The sequence below is a fragment of the Diadema antillarum genome, unplaced genomic scaffold (genome assembly GCF_040938485.1).
Source record: "Diadema antillarum isolate AM-2024a unplaced genomic scaffold, OU_Dant_1.0 seq00001221_RagTag, whole genome shotgun sequence".
Classification (NCBI taxonomy): domain Eukaryota; kingdom Metazoa; phylum Echinodermata; class Echinoidea; order Diadematoida; family Diadematidae; genus Diadema; species Diadema antillarum.
The window spans coordinates 837,046-859,024 of record NW_027272011.1 but is presented as its reverse complement, the minus strand read 5'-3'; the positions used below and the strand labels follow the sequence as shown (position 1 = coordinate 859,024).

Below are 21,979 nucleotides of genomic sequence, written 5' to 3'. Positions count from 1 at the left end.
TTTAGGCTTTATTGCGAATTCTTTATGTGGTAGGATGTTTTGTAATACAACTGCATTAGATATATGTGATATCTCGAACAGTTTTTAAATCACTGCTCCCAATAGTAAACAGTACCTTTCACGTGCAGAGGACTTTTATTGTTGAAACTTCACGTCTCGTACACAGAATTAAACTTTGTAATAAACTTTACTTGCTTTATTGAATGCAATCATATCGAATTCATTTAAATGATATTTTTGATAATCTATATAGAATCTATGTCGTTTTCACAATCACGAAAGTTGTCTCCTTTCAGTGAAAACATAATATTTCTATGAAATCACCAATCACATAAACTTCATTCAAAAAATAGAGATTTGTATAGAACTATGTCTTATGTTTTCTCTTTTTATCAAAATCATCTTAGACAAGTTCACCTTCATAGACATGTGGGTTGAGTAAATGCAGCAATATTAGTAGAACACATCAATGAGAGTTCGAGGAAAATCGGACAATCCGTTCAAAAGTTATGAATTTTTGAAGTTTCTGCTCAGTCACGGCTGGATGAGAAGAATACTATAGCTTGTGATGTCATATGAGTACAACTATATAAAGAAAGTACAAAGAAAATTCAAGATATTCTCACTTTTCTCACATAGTAAGAGAACACTCGACTTCTCTCTTTCAGAAGTTAGGGGGAATAATATTACCCCTAACATAAGTCAGTAACAAGTCGAGGAAATGTGCACTTTATTCAAAAAGTCAAGTTTTGTGAAATTCTCTTTTTATTCTCCTTACATCGTTGTACGCATGTGACATCATACACTGTAGTAGTCTTCTCCTCCAGCAGTGATTGTACAGATATTTTAAAAATTCATAACTTTTGAACAGATTGTCGGATTTTCCCCAAACTTTCACTGATGTGTTCTACTAACGTTGTTGCCTTCATTCAATCCACATGTATATGAAGGTGAACTTGTCCTTTAAGGAGTGGATTTTCACCTTTATATTTATGGCTAATTTGAAAACAGAACTCATCATTTGGCATTTATGGTTATAAAACTTGCTTCGCTTTTACTTAATTATCTATGTGATTTTTGTCATTACCCATGTATGTCATGTAATCCTTGCCGTTATTCTAGTTTTGTTTGTATTATGTTCATAGGCCTACAGTAAGTGACGCGAATATCATCCGGTCATGGTACCTGAGATTCTAATTTCATATTGATTCTCATCAGAAATTTGTCATAGGATAAAATGTCATCAAAACTTTTTAGATGTGCTGATGTAGAGATCAATTGCTATAAAACTTATTACTACTTGCAAAAACTGCGATCGAGGACACATTAACCGTAGTATACTGTGTGTCAGTACTCTGCTCCAACATGCATAGCGCTGAAATTCGTAATGCTGTTTTTCACTTGTGTTGTTCAGGTTGTTTATAAATGTTATTCTTTACATAAGGGCATACCTCGTACGGGTGGTTTTTTTTTCACAAGTTGTGGCTGTTCTCTCGCCATTAACGTTATGAAATATTGTCTGTCAGTATGTCACTTGCATACTCTGTCTTTTATTTGGAGCATGTGTTGTCTTTTGCAAATGTTTGCTTACTTCCAGGATTACATGTACATGCCATTATAACCCTGTACCGTATACAGGCTGTCAACATGCAGATCCATTTGGTTTTGTGTTTAGCTCCTTCTGTATACATGACATGCATAATAATGCTTAGTTTACGCCTGAGATGACATACTAATAGTAACCAGGAGAGGCTTCATGCTCTCTACTGTGATATTTCTCACAACTATAGTGCAGCTAGTATAGTTTACTGACAATGAAGAGTTAGACCCTGATGTCAATTTTTGGAATAACCGAAACACTGATTCTCATCATTATTCAAGTGAGGATTTTGCTGGTAAATTCAAAGACTCTGCTGATCGTTCTAGTTTGTTGTGTATTAATTTACATTTTAATTCTAGGCGTGTGTCTGAAAACATTGAGGTTATATCGATCTTTTTGAACCTCAATAAACTGTGAATTTTGATGCACTGAGCTTTCAAGAACCATGTTGCAGAATAGCGATAATGATCAAATTCATATAAATGGACCCAACTATTCATTCTTTAGTGAACATCGAGCAAGAAGAACAGGTAGTGGTTAAAGAATTTTCATACGAAATATATCAAAGTGTTTTTCTAGACCAGATTTACAGCTTGATGGAAATGGGTGTGACTCAATTTTTGTTGATCTTAAAAATTGAAAAAAGAGGGAAAATTTTTTTTGGTGCTGTTTACGAACCTCCATCTGTGATTTTCTCTGATTTTATGGATGTCATTGATTCCCTATTATGTGGTCTAATGCCTGAAAATAGATTAATTAATTTCATATGGGGGTGTTTAGTGAAGATCTGGGGCCCGTTTCATAAAACTTGTCATTAGTGACAATTTATCTATGATGTGACAAGCTACTGACATCCTTGCATTTGATTGGATGAGAGCAAATTTGTAATAGAAATGTGGCAGCTGTCACTATAAGTCTTATGAAACGGGCCCCTGATTGAAATATGATGAAACAAGGGATGCACATAATCTTTTTTATTCTTTCCTCAGTGACTGTGCTCGTGCTTCTAAAACCAACCAGGATTACTAGTTTCTTCTGCCACTCTGTTGGATAATGTTTTTAGAAATAAACTTGACATGCTTACTACATCTGGTATGAATAATATTGTTCAAATAATAGTTGGTGGATCCCTCAGAAGTAATGCCGAACAATGCGATCATAAAATGAGGCTGCTGACACTTAATACTCTATATACTGCTTTTTCAACAAGGTGTTTTTGTGTACAAACAATAAACAAAACCATACCGTGCTATTTTAGAGACCTTTTTTTTCATCTCAACAAGAATTTTCATAGTCACAGCACACGATCATCGGTTTGTCTACATCTTGCAAGTCACAGAACAATTTCATACCAGAAGGTAATATTTGTTTTACTTGAAAAATCTGTGGAAATCACTATCCCAAGCATGTTAGCAGTGTCTCATCAACTGATGCATTTAAAAGCAGATTTAAGAAATGCCTGTTATCAACGCACTGTAAAAAGTAAGATATATCAGAATTGTTGATCCAGAGTAGTTAAAAAGTTACATGTACACTACCCCCTCCCTCCCTGGGGGGGGGGGGGGAGAGTCTGTGAACTTGCACCTTCCTTTTGTGTTTTCGTGTGTATGTACGTATAATAATCTTGTATCAATCAATCCCAACACAAGTTATACATTTTTGTGTAACTTCTTGGGACACGTCCTCATTAGATCACTGTATAACTTTTGTATTCAATGTAAATGTATCTTTATGATCGATCTGATCTGAATGGAATGAATGTATTTGAATTGAAGTTGAAAATATGTATAATAACATAATATTTATATGTCATGCATGCACTGTGCTTTAACAGCTACTGTGATCTAATGCACCCCTAACTCTATGTTCCCTCGTCTCTTCCTCACACACACACATACATACACACACAAACACACAATTTCTTTGTCTTCTGAGGCTTCATATCGTGACATCCAGAATTTAATGATAAGAAATATATCATTTTTTTTCTGTGTATCATTATTGTTGTGAACTGTAATGATCGCTACAAAGGATAATGATCGCTACAAAAGATAATGATCATGGTTTGATAATGGTGATGTAAATGATGTTATTAGCGATGACACTGAATGAAATGAAAATGCATTCAGGAAAATGATTAGGATAAGTAGATAATCCCATCTGAATTTCTCCCATATCACTATCTATATAGGAGTGGACACTGACGGCAGTCCTACAATTTCTTCAACGAGCTGTTCCTTTCACATCGAGAGGATGAAAGTCGATCTTCATGGATGGGCAAGGTTTGTAAACAACACCTTCACTTGCATTTATTAATACCTTGTCCGCTTTGGACTACTTAGCATTACAGTGTCGGAATCTTGGAGTTTGGGTATTTGTTCGAAGTTCATCGTGTCACTGCCGACAACCAGCGATATCCTGGTGGTATTATCGCTGACCGGAAAGCAGGTTCGAGTCCCGTGTTTCTATTTTGCAGACATGTTTGTTAAATTACAGATCAGCAGTTGCGATTTTACAAATTTCATTTGTTAGAAGGAGACAACTTGCAGAAAATTCAAACCTATACTTGATATTTTCTGGCAACACTTTCATCAGATGTGGAGACGAAAATGGTTTATTTTGTTTGAATTTGAATACATAGCCATCTTGTAACTGATTCCAAAATAACTTTAACAGTCTATTATAAATATCATGGATAGTTAATGCATGCGGCAATTTTGAAAGCGCTATACCGGATTATGTACGACATAAAAGCTTTATAACCAGCAGAAGAACAGCTTTATTTCACCGAGTTCGAAGGCCGGGGTGAAACAGAATCCACGAGGAGTATGCATTCGCAGTGTGGTATGGGCAGGAATAATGCATGAAAGAATATTTCACCTTATTACGTTTAAAAAAAAATGAATTTATAACGTTGATTTATAACGTACTATTTGTCCTACAAAGGATTCCCAGTACGGAATCAAGGGGTATAGTTTTTGTGATAGCAATTGACTAATCACATATTTTGTAGAATAGATAGACAATTTATTATATTAACATATAGACTGGATCACCTGTAGAGACTCCTAATGATGCAAGCTATAGTCAATAGTGATGGTATCGAGTTCCTAAAAGCTGTATAATCCAAAATAGTCGCCGAGATAGTTGCGTCGAGAAGAACGCACTAATTTTGTTGGGGGAATCGGTGGAACTGTGTGAACATGTCACTTACAACCACAGCACGTACAATGTCAAAAGAAGCCTTAACTGAGATGTTTCTATCTATTACTGCTTTTCACAGCAATTTCTACAACACGAACTGGTTCGGTTATGGTTCAATCGTCGATTATATCACACTGAAGATAAAGAAGTCTGTCAATGAGGAGGTAAGTGAAAGTTCTTCTGTTCGAGGCATTTGATTATTTGTTTGTTTTATTCCTGAGTTTATCAAGCACACACACAATCATACATGACGTGATATTCAAATAACATGACATCAATTGGAAACATAATTTGGTACAGCATATAAGTAATAAGTGATTCCATGACGCTTGATGATATGCTTCGTTCTCACTATCGCTATTCTCACTTGCTATTACGATGTCCACATCTTTTCTACCGCTAATAACCAAACTTACTGGAATAATCAATCATCCAGCAACCCTCATTGAAAATGTATTTGGTAATATTAATCTTTTACCTGTTTCTGGTATTGTTTCACAGATATGTGAGATCATTATCATATTTTAGTTATTTTCCCCTTTATCACGAGATTACTTTAAGTGCCCATAAACGGTAACTTTCAGGAAGGTAACGCCTGATAACAGCTAGATTACGAGATGATCTTAAAAAGCAGATTCATCTGATGTGTAGGCCTATAACACTGAGGATACAAATGAAGCTTATGAATTGTTCATGGGTAGTTTTACTTTATCTATATAGATAAGCATGTTCGTATCATTGAGAAAAAAAAGTTATAGAATTACAAAAGATCCCATAGATTCCCGTAGAAAATTTAAATTTGAGAATTTTTTGCTTTTCATATTTGTTTTCTTTATTTTGGTCCTATGTTGCGTCCGTGCTCCTTATCTGTATCTTACACTCTGTTAGGAATTTGGGACCTACGCTTAACAAGCTCGCTTTTAAGTAGGTTCCATCATATTTCTTTAGCGTTATACGTAGAGCCACACTTACGAAGATTGACCGCTATGTTTTATATGTTTACTTTAATTCGCTGTGCATCCAAGCCGGATATTATGATTCACTTCATTTATTATATTTGATGTACATTCATTCATTGAGAAATATGAAAACAAATTAAACTAAATTGATCTGAAAAATTGCAGGTTTACATTTATTTTTAAACTGCAGCATAATCGCAGCAGAGGTAGTACATGAACGGTCGTGTTGTATGAAAACGTTTTATTCTAAGACTTGGTGCAAAATATCACAAAAAACAGTCCCAAGAAAAAATGATTTTCGTTATGTTTTAGAAAACAAAAGTGAATAGCTTCATAAGATTCATGGCAGTTTCGCTTTATGATTTCTTTCGGTATGCAATTTTACAAAAGTTCCAATAATACTTCATACTTCTTGACACCGTATAGACCCGTGTTTATGTATGTAGCAAGTACGGGGTCATCCCACCAGACCGACACCCACGAGTCATACAGCCATGAGTTCGACACTAGGTAAAAACAGCCCACGAGTTCGACAGATAAAACACGGCGCTTAATGGCCCGAATTCATGAAGGTGGTACAATCTTGTCCAAGGTTTAAACCATGATGGACAAAAACCATGGGGCACCAGGTGTCGCATGGAATATTTCGTTACGAAATCAGTCATTTCGTTGCAAAATAATCATTTTGAAATATTTTATTCGACACTTGGCGCCCCATGGTCTTTGTCCATGGTTTAAACCATGGACAAGATTGCACCACCTTCGTGAATTCGGGCCAATGTGTCGGTCTCGTGGGCCTTGTGAGCTTAGTGTCGAACTAATGGGCTGTATGACCTGTAAATTGTATAACTCATGGGTTGTACTTAGTACTTGTGAGCTGTATGACTCGTGGTCTGTATGACTCGTGGGTGTCGGTCTCGTGACGTGCACCCGTAAGTACATGCAAGAAAATATGGAAGAATGTGTTCATGTATGTCAGGTTACGGTTTTATGCGATTCAAGTAAGCACTGTTTAAGACCATGGACATTTAAGATCACCATGCAATGCAACATTTTATCTCCCTTATCGGACATTGCTCCAGTCATTTTGATATCTATTTGGCTATGCGACTTTTGAACTGCCTAGTCTGGTATTTGACATATGCCACATGTACATTCTATACCTACATGGATATTGGAACTGCGTATTGACAATATTGTATTGCGCTGTGGACATTCATTCATCTCCTACAATGTATGTATATGGACATTTTGAACTGCATATAGCGACAATTGGTTTCAGCCACAGAACATTTCACTTGAAAAACCTACAAGCAATACATCTATACATGTGAAATAATTATTTTGTTGTTCAAGAAAGCGCTGTCTATTAGGCAGTGTACATTATCAAAACATTATTCGACATTGATTTTCCTTATCGGTAATTGCTCTGCGTAATTGGATATCTATTTTACTACGAGACATTGTCTCTTGTCTGACGTTAGATAATTATAAGCTATATAATACGGACATTTCATACCCAAGTGGACATTTGAATTGCGTAATTTGATACCCGTATTCTATCATTGATGGACATATATTTAGATATATAGACTTTTGAACTACTTATATTGACATATGGCTTAATCCAGGGGACATCTGACCTGGAAAACCTATATATAGAAGCCATGATGAAAATAATAATACTGACAATATTGGCATCCACACTTGGGCAGGATTCGAACCTACCATGTAGGATTGTCGTCAATCAGTTGCAATAACAAACAATTAATCATTTAGAGGATATAATATAACTATGCAGGACTATTTACCTTTTTTTTCCCCTCACATTCAGGTTTGTCCAGAACTTCTGAAAACTATCGACATCGACCTGAAGAAAAACTTGAAGACATTGAAACGTAAAGCCATTATTACAATTTGGTCTCGTGTACATATGTCTTTGTTCATTTTTTTTTTTTGCCATATCTTTCTACCCGTTCTTTTCTCCATGTTCTCATGATATGATGAGAGTAACTGAAAGTACATTTTCGTGAGTATATTTGCTATGTAATCCCTCTCTCTGTCCTTCCCTGAAGCAGACATACACGCAAGGGTATACGTGCAGACATACACGTATACCCTTGCGTGTATGTCTGCTACAGAAACGGATTTTAATCTAACATCACATCGCATCCTGGTCGCTGATGAAGAATGCGATAACTAACGTGTTTGGTGTCTTGTTCCTAAAACATGCGCTTTCCTCGCCATGATAAAGCGTTTCATATAGATTTATGCCATTTTAGGTTTTTATCATATATATATATATATATATATATATATATATATATAATATATATAGTGACAGAAATGGACTAAACAGAACATGACGGGGAGGGGAAGGGCAGTTAAATATATTGTCAGCAAAACTTGCACGAGAGACGTGGCTGTGATGTTGTGTAGCATCCCTTTAATTAAGCATTCGGGCTAATTGTCCTTCTTCAGAATCTAAAATGACAATAACAACATATAAAAAACAAACATAATATTACTAAATACAATTTGGTTTTTGTTTAAAATGTGTTGTAATTTTGTACATGTACGTCTTGTATTTATAGTTATGCTTAGCATATCTTTGAATGTATATTGAAGGTTAGTTAAGTAAAGAATATTGAAGGTTAGTTAAGTTTAGTATGGTTTTGCATCGATGTTGATTTTGTTTATATGTTGTTTTTGTCATTGTAGATTCTGAGGAAGGGCAATTAGCCCGAAGGCTTAATGAAAGGGGTGCTATACCTTAACATCACAGCCACGTCTCTCGTGCAAGTTTCGCTGACACTATAAATATATATATAATATATATATATATATATATATATATATACAAGGACATTGATATGTATATATTTGTGTCCTTGTCAATTGCATTGTAATGGTCCATTGTATTTTCCCTTGTACTTACTTGCCTGTGGGCAGATAGTAGCCTAAGATTGTTTATTACATGCTTTGGCTTGTGAAGAAATAAAGTAAAGTATGTTTTACACGTAATTTGGATATCACTTTACACCCCCTCAAAAAAAAAACCCAGAGAGATGAGTTAAATTTGATATGAGTAGAATTTAAAAAAAAAAGCAATCGTCATGTCGTCATATAGATAACAACCTATGCCACACTTCATATATGGAAACACCTAAAACTATGAAATCATCCGAAACTAATAGACATTCCTATTCAATGTTCAAATTTGTGTCATTTTCACAAGTCAATTAACTTTGCTATTTCGATGTCTTTGAATATCGAGTTTCCTTAAAAAGAGCATTCGTCGTGAATAAGAATGTCAAGCATGTCACCTGTTGCTTTTTTATGGATTGTTGATTGTTTGTTTTGTGGTTTCGCGCAGTGGAAGCGCTGTCCTTGCGTGTTGCTGGCACAGACTACGCCCTCGCAGCTCTTCCAGTCGTTAATGTCTCAATCTTCAATGTGTTGGTAAAAACTGCTCACAAGGTAGGCCTACACCCCAAAGACGTGCTTGTAATGGCCTTATACGTACACTGATTATCTGTATCATTTTTTAAAGAGTATTGATGATAATTGAATAAATGAAGAGAATAATGTGAATATCACACAAAAACGTACATACCACTCTTTCGAGTGGTTTTTTTTTTTCTAGCTTGCCAGATTACGGAAGAAATGCTGAGCACACTTTACTATCTATTACTCAAATTGCAACGTAATGTTGTACATAGCCAGCGAATCTTTCAATTCATTTCAAATCAATTGAATTTATTTTCATATTTCTCAATGAAGGAACATACATCAAATATAATGAAATGAAGTGAATCGGGATATCAGGCTTGGATGTACCGGACTTAATGTAAACATATAAAACATGGCGGTCAATCTTTGTAGGTTTGGCTCTATGTATAAATGCTAAAGAAATATGATGGAGCCCACTTAAAAGCAACCAATTTCTGAACAGAGTGTATCTTGCCGGACATAGCAACAACTAATGCACGCAAACTATTATCCAAGCACTGCCATATATTTATTATGCCAACATGAAAAGAAATAATGTTATGATTATGTATCATAACCTATAATATCTTCCAGGTTCACCATGATCTGGAATACTATCGATGACTATTATCCCTTCTTGATTATTCTGTAATCAAGAAATATGCCTATGAAAGTCGTCATTAGAACGTTATCTGATTACTAATGAATATTCATAACTTTACTTTAGTTCTCTCATGTTCCCTCATGCTACATGTAACTACAGCGATACTGATGGTGCTAAACATTATTATTGTAATGGTTGCTATTGTGATTTGCATTATCATTGCGAGTAGAGGTAGTACAGTGTATAGCAATTGTAAAAGCAGTACTCATACAAGTATAATCCACATGCCTGAGCATCACGTACTCGGATATGGATAACATGCAAATACTTTAAAGGGGAAATCCGGGAAAAATAAAGAAAGAGTAAAATATTACAAGCACTACAGCGAAAGTTAATCAAAATCGACTTAGAGGCAAGGAAGCTGTATAATTGTGAAGTTTCGCTAAAACTTTTCACAAAACAGTTCTTGAATAGTCAATATTTATATGCATATAGTGAATTTATCATGTTATCCCTGAACAATTTCTGACACAGAATGTATATAAAAATGACTTTTCTTTTTTTTTATCAAACGCAATTGTTACTCCGTCTCAGATCCTGTTATATTTGACAGCTGACAGACCATTGTTTTGAAGTCATCCAACCAAGAAAAACATTATATTTTATACTTTCAAACAAGATCTTTTTTACACGATCACTTGAATACTGTGAGGTGACTACATAATTATCACCTCACCCATTTACGTATTCATATCAACTGTTGAAGAACTCTTGTACAAAAATTAGCGAATCTTTGAAATCTTATGACTTTCTTTCTTTGAATCCGATTTTGATCAAATTTTCGCTGTTGTGCTTGTCATATTTAACTCTTACGTCGCAGACATCTTTTAATTGGCATGGTATTCCCTTTTAAGAGCGCCAAACCACCAGTGGAAGAGAGTAGGATCTCCGCCACCTCGGCCACCTTGGTTGGGGAATTCTCCCCGCACGCCATCCTGCCAGACAAGACTCTGGCTTATCTCTTCACGATCAAAGTGGTAAGTGACAAAGAGCTTGTCGGTAACATGTGAAAACGCCACAAAACACACACGCACACGCACACACATGCGCGCGCATACACACACACATCACAATATTTACATATGTTCGTATATATTATAATATATGTTGTCTATACTGTGTATATGACATATAACCCTATACATACATATGTCCATAGGTAAATGATTATTCATTTCATCAGATATGTCTGAATGGATTCTTAAAGGAGATCCCTACCCAAAGAGAAGTATGGATTAAGTTAAAGCAGCAACATTAGTAGAACATATCGGTGAAAGTCTGAGGAAAATCGGACAATCGATGCGAAAGTTATGAATCTTTAAGGTTTTGGTGTTGGAACCCCTGGATGAGGAGACTACTAAAGATATTGGCGTGAGGACAACAATAAAAAATTATTAAGGGAATTCCACAAAAATTCATTTTCATGAAAATTACACATTCCATCAACTTGACACTGACATTATGTTAAGGGCTGCAATTATTCCCTCTACTTTCTGAAAGCGGTTAGTCAAGACAGTGCTCTTTCATAATGGTATAGAAAAGTGAATTTTTAAGGCACTTTCATATTTTCTTTATATTTCTGTCCACACATATACGTCATGACCTCTCTAGTAGTCTCCTCATCCATGGGTTCCAACACAAAAACTTTGATAATTCATAACTTTTGCATCGATTGTCCGATTTTCCTCAAACTTTCACTGTGTTCTGCTAATGTTGCTTCTTTTACTCAATCCATATTGCTTTTTGGGTTTGAGTTCCCTTTAAATGAAACCATCACTGCATAGTGCATAAGAAGAACTACAAGTCTATACAGGGTCTTGTTTATAAATTAATAGATAAACAGAGAGAGAAAGGGTATTCTTTGCAATTCACAACAGTCCTAGATTTTTAAGGCGTACTACTAGTATAGAGTATACCTATATACTATTGGGCATGTCTCGTTCCTCGTCCAAGTGTAACAGTCCATTCAACTTTTCACATCTCTGCCAACATTCATGGCATATTGGCCCGAATTCACGAAGGTGCTATACAAATTAATGAAACCATGGTTTAAACCATGGACAAAAACCATGTGGAACGCCAAGTGTCGTACGGAGTATTTCGTTAAGAAATTGGTCATTTCGAAAACAAAATGACCGTTTCGTTAACGAAATTATCATTTCGTGGACGAAATGTTCATTTGGTTACAAAATGTTGTCATTTCGTCACAAAATAATTATTGTCATCGACGAAATGACTGATTTCGTAATGAGATATTCCATGCGACACTTGGTGCTCCATGGTTTTTGTCCATGGTTTAAACCATGGTTTTATTAATACCACCTTCGTGAATTCGGGATATTATGTGTCCAGTTAGCAAAACGTTCAGACGGCGCTCCTTCCTCTCTCTCTCTTTCTATTTTTTTTTATGCCTCCGCCACGAAGTGGTGCCGGAGGCATTATGTTTTCGGGTTGTCCGTCCGTCCGTACGTACGTCCGTCCGCATTCGTTCACGCGATAACTTGAGTAATATTGACTGGAATTTTACCAAACTTGGTCCAAGTATAAAGTATGACGGGGCAATTTGAATAGATTTTGGGTGAAATCAACCAAAGGCCAAAGGTCAAGGTCAAATCATGAAATTGTATTTGTTTACGCGATAACTCAAGACTGGATCAAGCAAATTTCACCAAACTTTGTCCGAGTATGATGTATGATGGGACAATTACTTGATTAGTTTTTTAGTGAAATCGGACAGAGGTCAAAGGTCAAAGATCAGGGTCAAATCCTAAAATTTATCTGTTTACGTGATAACTCAAAACTGGATAAAGCAGCTTTCATCAAACTTGGTCCAAGGATGATGTATGATGGGGCAATTAGTTGAGTAGATTTCAGTGACATTGGCATGAGGTCAAAGGTCAAAAGGTCAATGTCAAATGCTAAAAATGTTGCTATTTCCCTAGTATCTATGCAATGAATGAAGGTATTTTCTTGAAACTTAGTGTAGACATGTACTACTGCATAAAGATTCTCCAGAGAGAGTTTCATGTCATAAGGTCAGAGGTCAAAAGGTCAAAGGTTAGGTGAAAATGTTACAATTTCACTTTTTTCGCAAATAGAATCATGCATTATGGCAGAGGCATAGGTCGCCATAGCGACATTTCTAGTTTTTTTTTTCTGCCTTATTCATCATGTAGACTGTTGACCTCTTGTTTCTGATACTATGTTGTTGTTGTTTGGTTGGTTGGTTTTATTGCCGGATTCGCTACATGAGTCGTTTAAATTTTGATATACACTAAGGGTTTTTTATACATTTTAAACATTTTTTTTCAAAAACCAATATATCAAATTTGAAATATTTTCCTCAGAAAAAAAAATTAAGCAAAATACAAATAAACAAAACAAAACTTAATGAGCCTGTTTCAGACTTCACCTAAACTCCAGAAATCTGCTGCATTTTCTTGCTACATTTTGGTGAGAAAAATTATCAGTTTATAAACTACGACCTGGATGCCCAGAGGCATTTCCCCAATTTCTACTTCGAGGTTTTCCAGAGATGTTCCCTGCATGGCTCCAGCACATATTATTGATAAAGCTTGATAGACAGTGATGCTGAGGGCGCCTTTTATGCTCTCTGACGCTGAATCGTATACCATTATCGTATCTATATGCTACTAAGTATTTTAATCATTTTTTGTTTGAAAACGTTTTGCAGTCAATTACAGCGACCGAGTTTGGTGTAAGTTTGAAAGGCAACGGAAATAGGCCTACGTGGTTACTGTCGTCACTCAGGTAGGTCCCTGTAGGCATTTCATTGGTAAGGTTATGATCGTTGTTGAATTTGTGTTTGATTTAATATTTGTCGAACTGAATATTTTTCCCAACCGTCCATGCGCTTTCAGAATATTATTTTTCCTTTGCAAATCACACCAAAGTTTGGCCTTGTTTGGATGCTAACATATTATGTGGGTTTTGCAACCCACACCGCACTGGCATTGGCTGTGATATTACTCTTCGTTACCCCCCCCCCCCCCCCCCCAAAAAAAAAAAAAAACAACAACAAACAAAACAAACAAAAACAAACAAACAAAAACAAACAAAAACAAAAACAAAACTAAAATTATCAAAGTAAATATCTGTCTTCGACATCAACTTAATTGCATGTTTTCATGTTAAAAATCCATCTTAGCAGATGTCTGAGTTTCTTTGGTTTGTTTCTTTGTTTCTTTTTTGTGTGCAATAATCCCTCCCTGTGAACATTATAAACAATAAGCGCTAGCATTCTTCCACACAAAACTCGTGCGCATGAGACTACGAGTGCTAGTGTCCATTATCATCTCGGTTTTTCAATAGTTCTTATTTCTTTAACTTTTTATATGTACATATATTCCATTGTATTAGTAAATCGATATTAACATTATCAATGTTTATTGTGTGTATATATAATATGATTAGAGACGTGAAAGATATGTACATAAATGCAAGTTATCATAATTCATTATAATATTTTCATGCAGCACCGAGTTTTCTCTGGTCAAGACTGAAGATGGCTGGTTCAGTGTGAGTATTTTCACTGATTAGATTTCATCTCTTACTCCATACAGAGGAGGGGTGTCCTCCTGCAGTGAACAATTTTGGTGGAATGTATTGACAATTTTAAATCAGCTTTTGAGCAATTTTGCAGATACATTGTATACTGGATCACAAATGCATTGTATTCATTATTTCATTTTTTACATTATACAAGGAAGAAATGCGTATGTGGTGGGACTTATAAAATACATTCTTTTGAAAAAAAAAAGGACCTTCCTTTTTTTCGGGGGGGGGGGGGGGGTTGGGGGTGGATGCGTAAGCGCCGACGCAACCAACCACCCCCCCCCCCCCTTCCCTCTTAGGTCATGTAGGTACAGGCTTGTCCAAGCACACAGCATCCATGTAATGAGCAGGTGTTCATGCATTTTGTACCTGCTTTTGTTGTTTCTGTTGTTTGTAGTTATTGTTACTAATGACTTTTTGCCAACTACGGTGGAGTATATTTTGTAACTTTTGATGCAACACTAGATTCTCTAAACTTGCATTTTCAAAAACTCCCATCAATGACTAAGAACTGAATGTGAGTGATATGTTCCTTTCTTTATCAGACGTGAATCATGTTTCATCTATTTGTATGTTCATTCGATTATCTATTCATAATAGCACTTTGCCTTTATTAATTGCTTATGGTTCAGTAGTGTCATTATGTGCAACTGTATATTTATCATTTTATTTATTTGTTTATCTCTATCTAAATGCTCATACCATTGCAACAGGGAACTTTCCTAGAAACTGCCGGCAATTCGGCCATCAAGCACTCCCTCCTGCCTCGCATAAACAGTAAGTCGCCCATGCCATAAACGTTACCAAAATTATCTTTATCTGTGATCCCCATAATGGTATAATGCAATATTGTGCGTTCACATTCATTGAACGTTTTGAGAGATATTAAAAAATGTAGTAAGTGTGTTACCCAAAGAAAAAAGAACCTAAAATGACGGGAATCTTTAAGTATTACATATAACATTGTTTTGTTTAGTATCCCTCGAACAGCAAGTCATCAGTTTATGTGTGTTGTTCTAAAAACAACTGCCGAGTATTAATAAGTTATCAAACTTTCTTTTAAAACGCGTGTTAGCCTCTATTTTTTCATTAAAGTGCAACATCAGTCTATGAATTCTATGAATAGAGCAAAGTTAAACCTATGAACCTTAGACGTTTTATTGATGTTGGAGTCATAAGTTTAGAGAGATGTGACATTTTTAAATTTTATGTGTTTGCGGGAAGACATTGTGCTCTCGACTGCACTTATGAGATGCCGTGAAGGTGTCATCGCCTTTAAAGTCTCCAATCGGATTGTACACAAAGCTTCATAGATTTTTTTTTATATCTATTATTAAAATGTTTATGTTTTTGATTTTGTGTATTCATAAGCATGAAATTATTGTTGTGTGGTAATAATCCAGAAAAAAAAACAATCCTCGAATTCCTCGAATCCAGAAAAAAAAAATCACTCGAACAGTTCGTGAAGTTGCCAAATAGTATAAGCAAAAACATGATTTTTTTTCCCCTGAAGTTTTATAAGGAAAAAAAAAACAGAAAAAGAACTGTAGGAGTAATACGAGGTGATGACTCCATTATTACAGCTTGGTTACCATGGTAGTTTCGTGAAAACGTGATACTTTATGTTTTGTTTATTTTCTCAGTTATGATGACCGGATCTGCGTATATTATACACTTACTGCCATAGTCTGGTTTGATTCTGTTTAATAATATCAAACGCGAACCAGGACTGACAATACACCATAACAAAGTCGATGAGATTGTGTGTATCTTTTACTTCTGAACAGAAATCTTTACAGACACTGGTGGAGTTGGAGGGCCGTTACTACAGGTAGATGATTTCAGCAACGTGACTGTGACCCATGATCCGGTAAGAATTACAATGTATTCGCGTTCTCCAGTGCTAATGTCTTCTCCGCCTTTTCTGTTTTTTTCCCACAATGTGATAGCTTTCCGATGTTTTAAAAAATGCGACAACAATACTAAATATAACATATGGATCATTTTGCCCTTCAAACTGCAATAAAACAGATTTAGTTACATTACATTTGACTCCACTCTCTCAACTCCTCAACCTCCACGAAGGTGGATCTGTTCGTATCATCAATATCATGTCGTTATCTTCAAGAGTGATGATAGTCCCGTTTTGGCGGTTGTTTTCAATCTGATTGCGTCTTCTGTGAATGTCCGTTTGCGACCACTTAAAACCATTATAAGCAAGAGCATCATTAGCTCAACTGTGATTGGTTGGTCCAAGTTTCTGTGACAATTTCATTTTAGTGTCTCAATGAATAAAGTGATTTGAATGTATATGTTGTTTGCAGCGTGAGAGAGCTTTTGTGAGGTCACACTTGGTATATTTAACGTTTATGATAAACGTCTTGTGTGCCAGATTATCTGGCGTGATACACATGCATGGCATTATTCTCACAACCTTCTCTGTAATTCCGTCATTTCATTTCTCTCCATTTGTTGTTTTTGTGACATTTGCTATGTTTTCGCAAACAAGATATAACAAACTGATTTTAATATACTGGACAATATAATCATTTGTATATGTTTGCACATGTACATATAATTAATACATCTTCTTCTTTTTATCATTCTAGAATTTCATCAAGATTGGGACGGACCTGATCTTTGAGGAGTGACCCACTTCCCAGAGAGGATGACGACTATAAATGACGTCACAGTGATGTCACCCATTCCGAGTCTAAACACAGCGAGTACACCCAGGTTGAACAACAACAACGAAAAAAAATCTTTACGTCATTTTTCACATTGTTTCCGCCGCTAGGCTTTTCTTTTTGCTACAGTCTAATTAACAGGGTTTCACTTGACAAGGCTTTCCTCGAGAAACATTTTCGTGCTAAAGAAGTAAGTAAATCGTGGTTGTGTAAGGCCGGTCGTTCACTGTTCATTCTCTCTAAAATGAGAGAAATTTTGTTGTTTCTTTCTATCTGATCTAAATGCAACCAAAAAATGTAGGATTATTCACGGCAGCCATGTGCTGAATCTATAGAACACCGTTTGTGACATTTTAATTGATGACCGAGTTTGAGGTGGTGTGTGCGAATTCTCGTTATACACTGTTTGGTTAGTATTCTATGCAATGAACTTGGTATAATATGTGTATCATCAGCTCTCAAAATAACTGTCCACGCTCTTCTAAATCCAAAACATAATGATAAAAGAGAAGATGTTATGTTCACGTTGTATAGATAATTAGGTCTTTCCGTCATGTCCGTTGCAATGAAATAATTAAGCTGACTTTTTGTACTGTCTTCACCGTCTTTCACGAGTGTACTGTATATCAACATCAGATAGGGATGATGACTGACTGCGTTAAAGAGACCTCTAAAGCTGGGTGTGTGTCCTCTTTATGTGTATCATGACTGATCTCGGATTATTTTTATAACTTTGCAATGGAGGTAGATTCTGTATTTTTGTAATGTATAATCATGAATATAATATATTATTACGTTTGTACAATACCTCAGAGTTTACAGCATTTAGACAGGTTGAACTGATGTTTATGGGCTTGGTTAACTGGTTAAGAACAAAGTTGTTCAAAGTTATAACACATTGCAGACTTCTGCAGTTGTTACTTTGCAGACAGTCAAGCCGCAACTGAAGTAATGAGAAGTGAAAACAAGTAGGATTTTCAATGAAAATCTTATCTTAGTCTATACGGTGTAATGTCTTGTAATGATTAATAATATTTGTGATCTATCGATCGAATAAAATGCTTTTTGAACATATACACTTTTGTTTTGTTGAATATACCGTTGTCGTTATATATATATATATATATATATATATATATATAAATATAAATATATATTTATATATACATATAAAGGCTAAAAATCATGGAAGAAAATAATCTTTTGTCAAATGCAAAATCACATTAAAAAAGAGAAAAAGCAATATCAACAAAAATTGTAGGAATTTGAATTGATTTCTCAAATTAGGAAAATTGTGAATATTTGGAACTTGAATTTGTCTCATAAACTCCCCGATTACTACATTAAAAGAATGAAACATATATTCTATTCATTTAATCATCTTTGTGCCCTTACTCCCTATATTATTTGAAGTTTAGTCGACAGAAAATTCCTATTTTCCCTCTTTAGTCCCTCACTTTAGCATAAAAAGAGAATAATAACTAGTTTTTGCTATTTTATTCATGTCTCTCATTAAAATTGTATTAGACTGTCTTTTGTAATTGTTCTCTTGAAGGGTATTTGCAAATGAAAGACAATCTGTAATTTTTTGAAAACTTAATAGTTTTTTTTTCTGCAAATCGTAAAGTTTCCCTTTATATTGAACTACTGTGTTGATAGCCAATAAAATTATCTTCAGTATAGTATATAATACATTGATTTTCATCAAATTCTTATTATGAAAATGAACTCGAAAAAGTATTTACTTTCATTTTTTTGTGCTGAGTGTATATATACATATCTTGTGTATGCATTTGTGTGTATCATATGCATTCATAATATGTACGTATATATATATATATATATATAGAGAGAGAGAGAGAGAGAGAGAGAGAGATAGAGAGAGAGAGAGAGACATTTGTGTGCATGTAGTATTCATCGATATAGACCCAGGTATGGTTTAGTACAACTGAAACTTAAGTTTCAGTGTTAACGAAAATTCATTTTTCCCACTGTTATAGAGGGGACAACCTCACTCCCTCTTATCCTCTTACTGTATTAAAATGTGTGAATATATATGACTCCATAATTGTAATCGCTATCAATTATAATCATAAATACATAATGGATTATTTTACTTGGATGTCTGCATAAATGTCAAGCCACAATTGCATTCTTCTGCTATCTCTGAATTCGTATTTTGAGGTCATAAATAATATTCCTACAGTCTCACTGGTTCGGTTTTATGAACGCGTTCCTTGCGCTTAAAGGGATCGTATAGTTTTGGTTGAGACCTAATTTCAGGTCCTGTCTAACATTTTTTGGTGAGATAATCAGAAACCTCCTATGAAATATGAAAGAGCATGTAATTCTATGAGGAATTCAACATTTATTTGATGAAAATTGGTTTTGAAATGGCTGAGATATCATGATTCTACTTAAGTGTGGGACCCACACTTTATCACGATCGCTTTGTTTTACTTTGTTTTTGGATGTTTCAGTCATTCCAAACCCGATTTTCATCAAATAAACTTTGAATTCCTCTTAAAATGGTATGCTCCACTGGCGTAGCCAGGGGGTGGGGGGGGGGGCGATCGCCCCCCCCCCCCTAATATATGGACCGGGGATTTGGGAGGCGGAAAAAAAAAATGCGTGTATACTGTATGCATGCACATGAAGCGGGTCTCCTTTGCAACCTTTCATCAAATAAGATATTTTTTTTGAATATTTCACTCAAAGTGTGCACCAGATCGTTGAATTTCAATTCAAAATATGCAAAATATCTCGTGCTTGGGAGGGGGATACCCCCTCCCAAACTCCCCCTCTGTGCCTCTTTCCCTAGCTTAGTACACTTTTTAGATTTACAAAAAATTATGAATAATTCTGAGTGCACAAGACTTATCACTTATATTCCGAAAACTCAAGGTTCCCTCATGTATAAGGGGAATTTCCCCTTTTAATCGACCCTTTCCTCCCTCAGTCCCCCCCCCCCCCCCAATCATTTTGTGTGTGTGTGTGTGTGTGTGTGATTTCCCAAATGTTGAATCCATCAAATATGCGTAGACGAGATATCTCAATTTCAACCTGTCAAGGCAAAAGCTCCATCGGAAGGGAAGGGTGGAGATAACACTCGCCCATGCCTTCTCCCTGCTCGCCCGCCCCTCCCCCCCCCCCCACTTCCGCCATGCATAGAAGTAGACTGTGGCTATACCCAGATCGCTTTATTTCAATTCTAAAAACTCAAAAGCTCCGCGAGCGGGAGGAGGAATCCCCCTTCCTCTAAGCTCTACCTCACTAGACTTTATACATACACACAGATGGTGCACATTCGGAATAAGAGCTAAATTCCGTGATTTTATCACTTCGATGAAAAAGTATTGGAACCAAAAATTTGCAACAGATCGCTGAATTTCAGGTCTGAAAACGCAAAATCACCTTCGTGTGGGAGGGGATATGCCCCTATCTACACCCTCGTGTGCATGCTTTTTCTGTTGGACTGCTGAACAGAGAGTGTTCATGATATTCAGTGTAAGAATTAATACAAGAAGATTATTTAAATGATACCATTTTATAGGCAAATTGTTCAATAATAATCTTCACTAAAATATACTGCAACTTTAAACAAGTGGGACTGTTTCAACTTGTTAAAACACGCAAAAACATGCATCAAATTGCACCATTTGCAACATCAAAATGCAAAAAGTTCTCACCGTGGGAGGGGGGACACCCCCTCCCACAACCTCCCCTCCCCCTTCGCTCGCTCCGCTCTCTCGGGTTCAGTCGCGTTCATGATATTCAGTGAAAAGAATTAATACAAGAAGCGTATTTAAATGATAGCATTTTATAGGCAAATTGTTCAATGATAATCTACATCAAAATATACTGCTACCTTAAACAAGTGGGACTGTTTCACGTCGATAAAACGCGCAAAAACATGCATCAAATTGCACCATTTGCAACATCAAAATGCAAAAAGTTCTCACCGTGGGAGGGGGGACACCCCCTCCCCTCCCCCCTCGCTCGCTCCACTCGCTCGGGTTCAGTCGCGTTCATGATATTCAGTGAAAAGAATTAATACAAGAAGTGTATTTGAAATATACCATTATATATGCAAATTGTTCAATGATAATCTACATCAAAATAAACTGCTACCTTAAACAAGTGGGACTGTTTCACGTCGATAAAACGCGCAAAAACATGCATCTAATTGCACCATTTGCGACATCAAAATGCAAAAAGTTCTTACCGTGGGAGGGGGGATACCCCCTCCCACACCCTCCCCTCCCCCTTCGCTCTCTCGGGCTCGGGTTCAGTTGCGTTCATGATATTCAGTGAAAAGAATTAATACAAGAAGCGTATTTAAGTGATAGCATTTTATAGGTAAATTGTTCAATGATAATCTACATCAAAATATACTGCTACCTTAAACAAGTGGGACTGTTTCACGTCGATAAAACGCGCAAAAACATGCATCAAATTGCACCATTTACAACATCAAAATGCAAAAAGTTCTTACCGTGGGAGGGGGGACACCCCCCTCCCACACCCTCCCCCCCCCCCCCCCCCGATGAAATCCTGGCTACGCCGTTGGTATGCTCTGTACTATATAATAAGTGTTTTCTTGGTATCTCGCAAAAAGTTAAAAGCCCAATAGTAATTCTCATCTCCACCAATACTGTACCATCCCTTTAAAATAGTCTCAAAGTGCAATTTCAGCAGAAAGAAAAAACGAATGAATCATCAAAATTTTATGGGATACTATGTTTGACTTTTGAAATTACTATTTTTGCTATATAAACACGAAGCAATAAATTAAATG

General features: G+C 35.9%; 1 protein-coding gene across 1 annotated transcript in view; it reads left to right on the top strand.

Moving 5' to 3' along the window:
- Positions 1 to 15,291, top strand: part of LOC139744922 (lipopolysaccharide-binding protein-like) — a 38,276-nt gene extending 22,985 nt beyond the window's left edge. The window contains exons 5-12 of the mRNA XM_071655337.1: positions 3,792 to 3,882; positions 4,884 to 4,968; positions 7,598 to 7,661; positions 9,140 to 9,243; positions 10,774 to 10,896; positions 13,614 to 13,690; positions 14,416 to 14,458; positions 15,208 to 15,291. Coding sequence (XP_071511438.1) covers positions 3,792 to 3,882; positions 4,884 to 4,968; positions 7,598 to 7,661; positions 9,140 to 9,243; positions 10,774 to 10,896; positions 13,614 to 13,690; positions 14,416 to 14,458; positions 15,208 to 15,291 — 671 coding nt within the window. The remainder of the gene's footprint in view (positions 1 to 3,791; positions 3,883 to 4,883; positions 4,969 to 7,597; positions 7,662 to 9,139; positions 9,244 to 10,773; positions 10,897 to 13,613; positions 13,691 to 14,415; positions 14,459 to 15,207) is intronic.
- Positions 15,292 to 21,979: the final 6,688 nt, after the last annotated feature.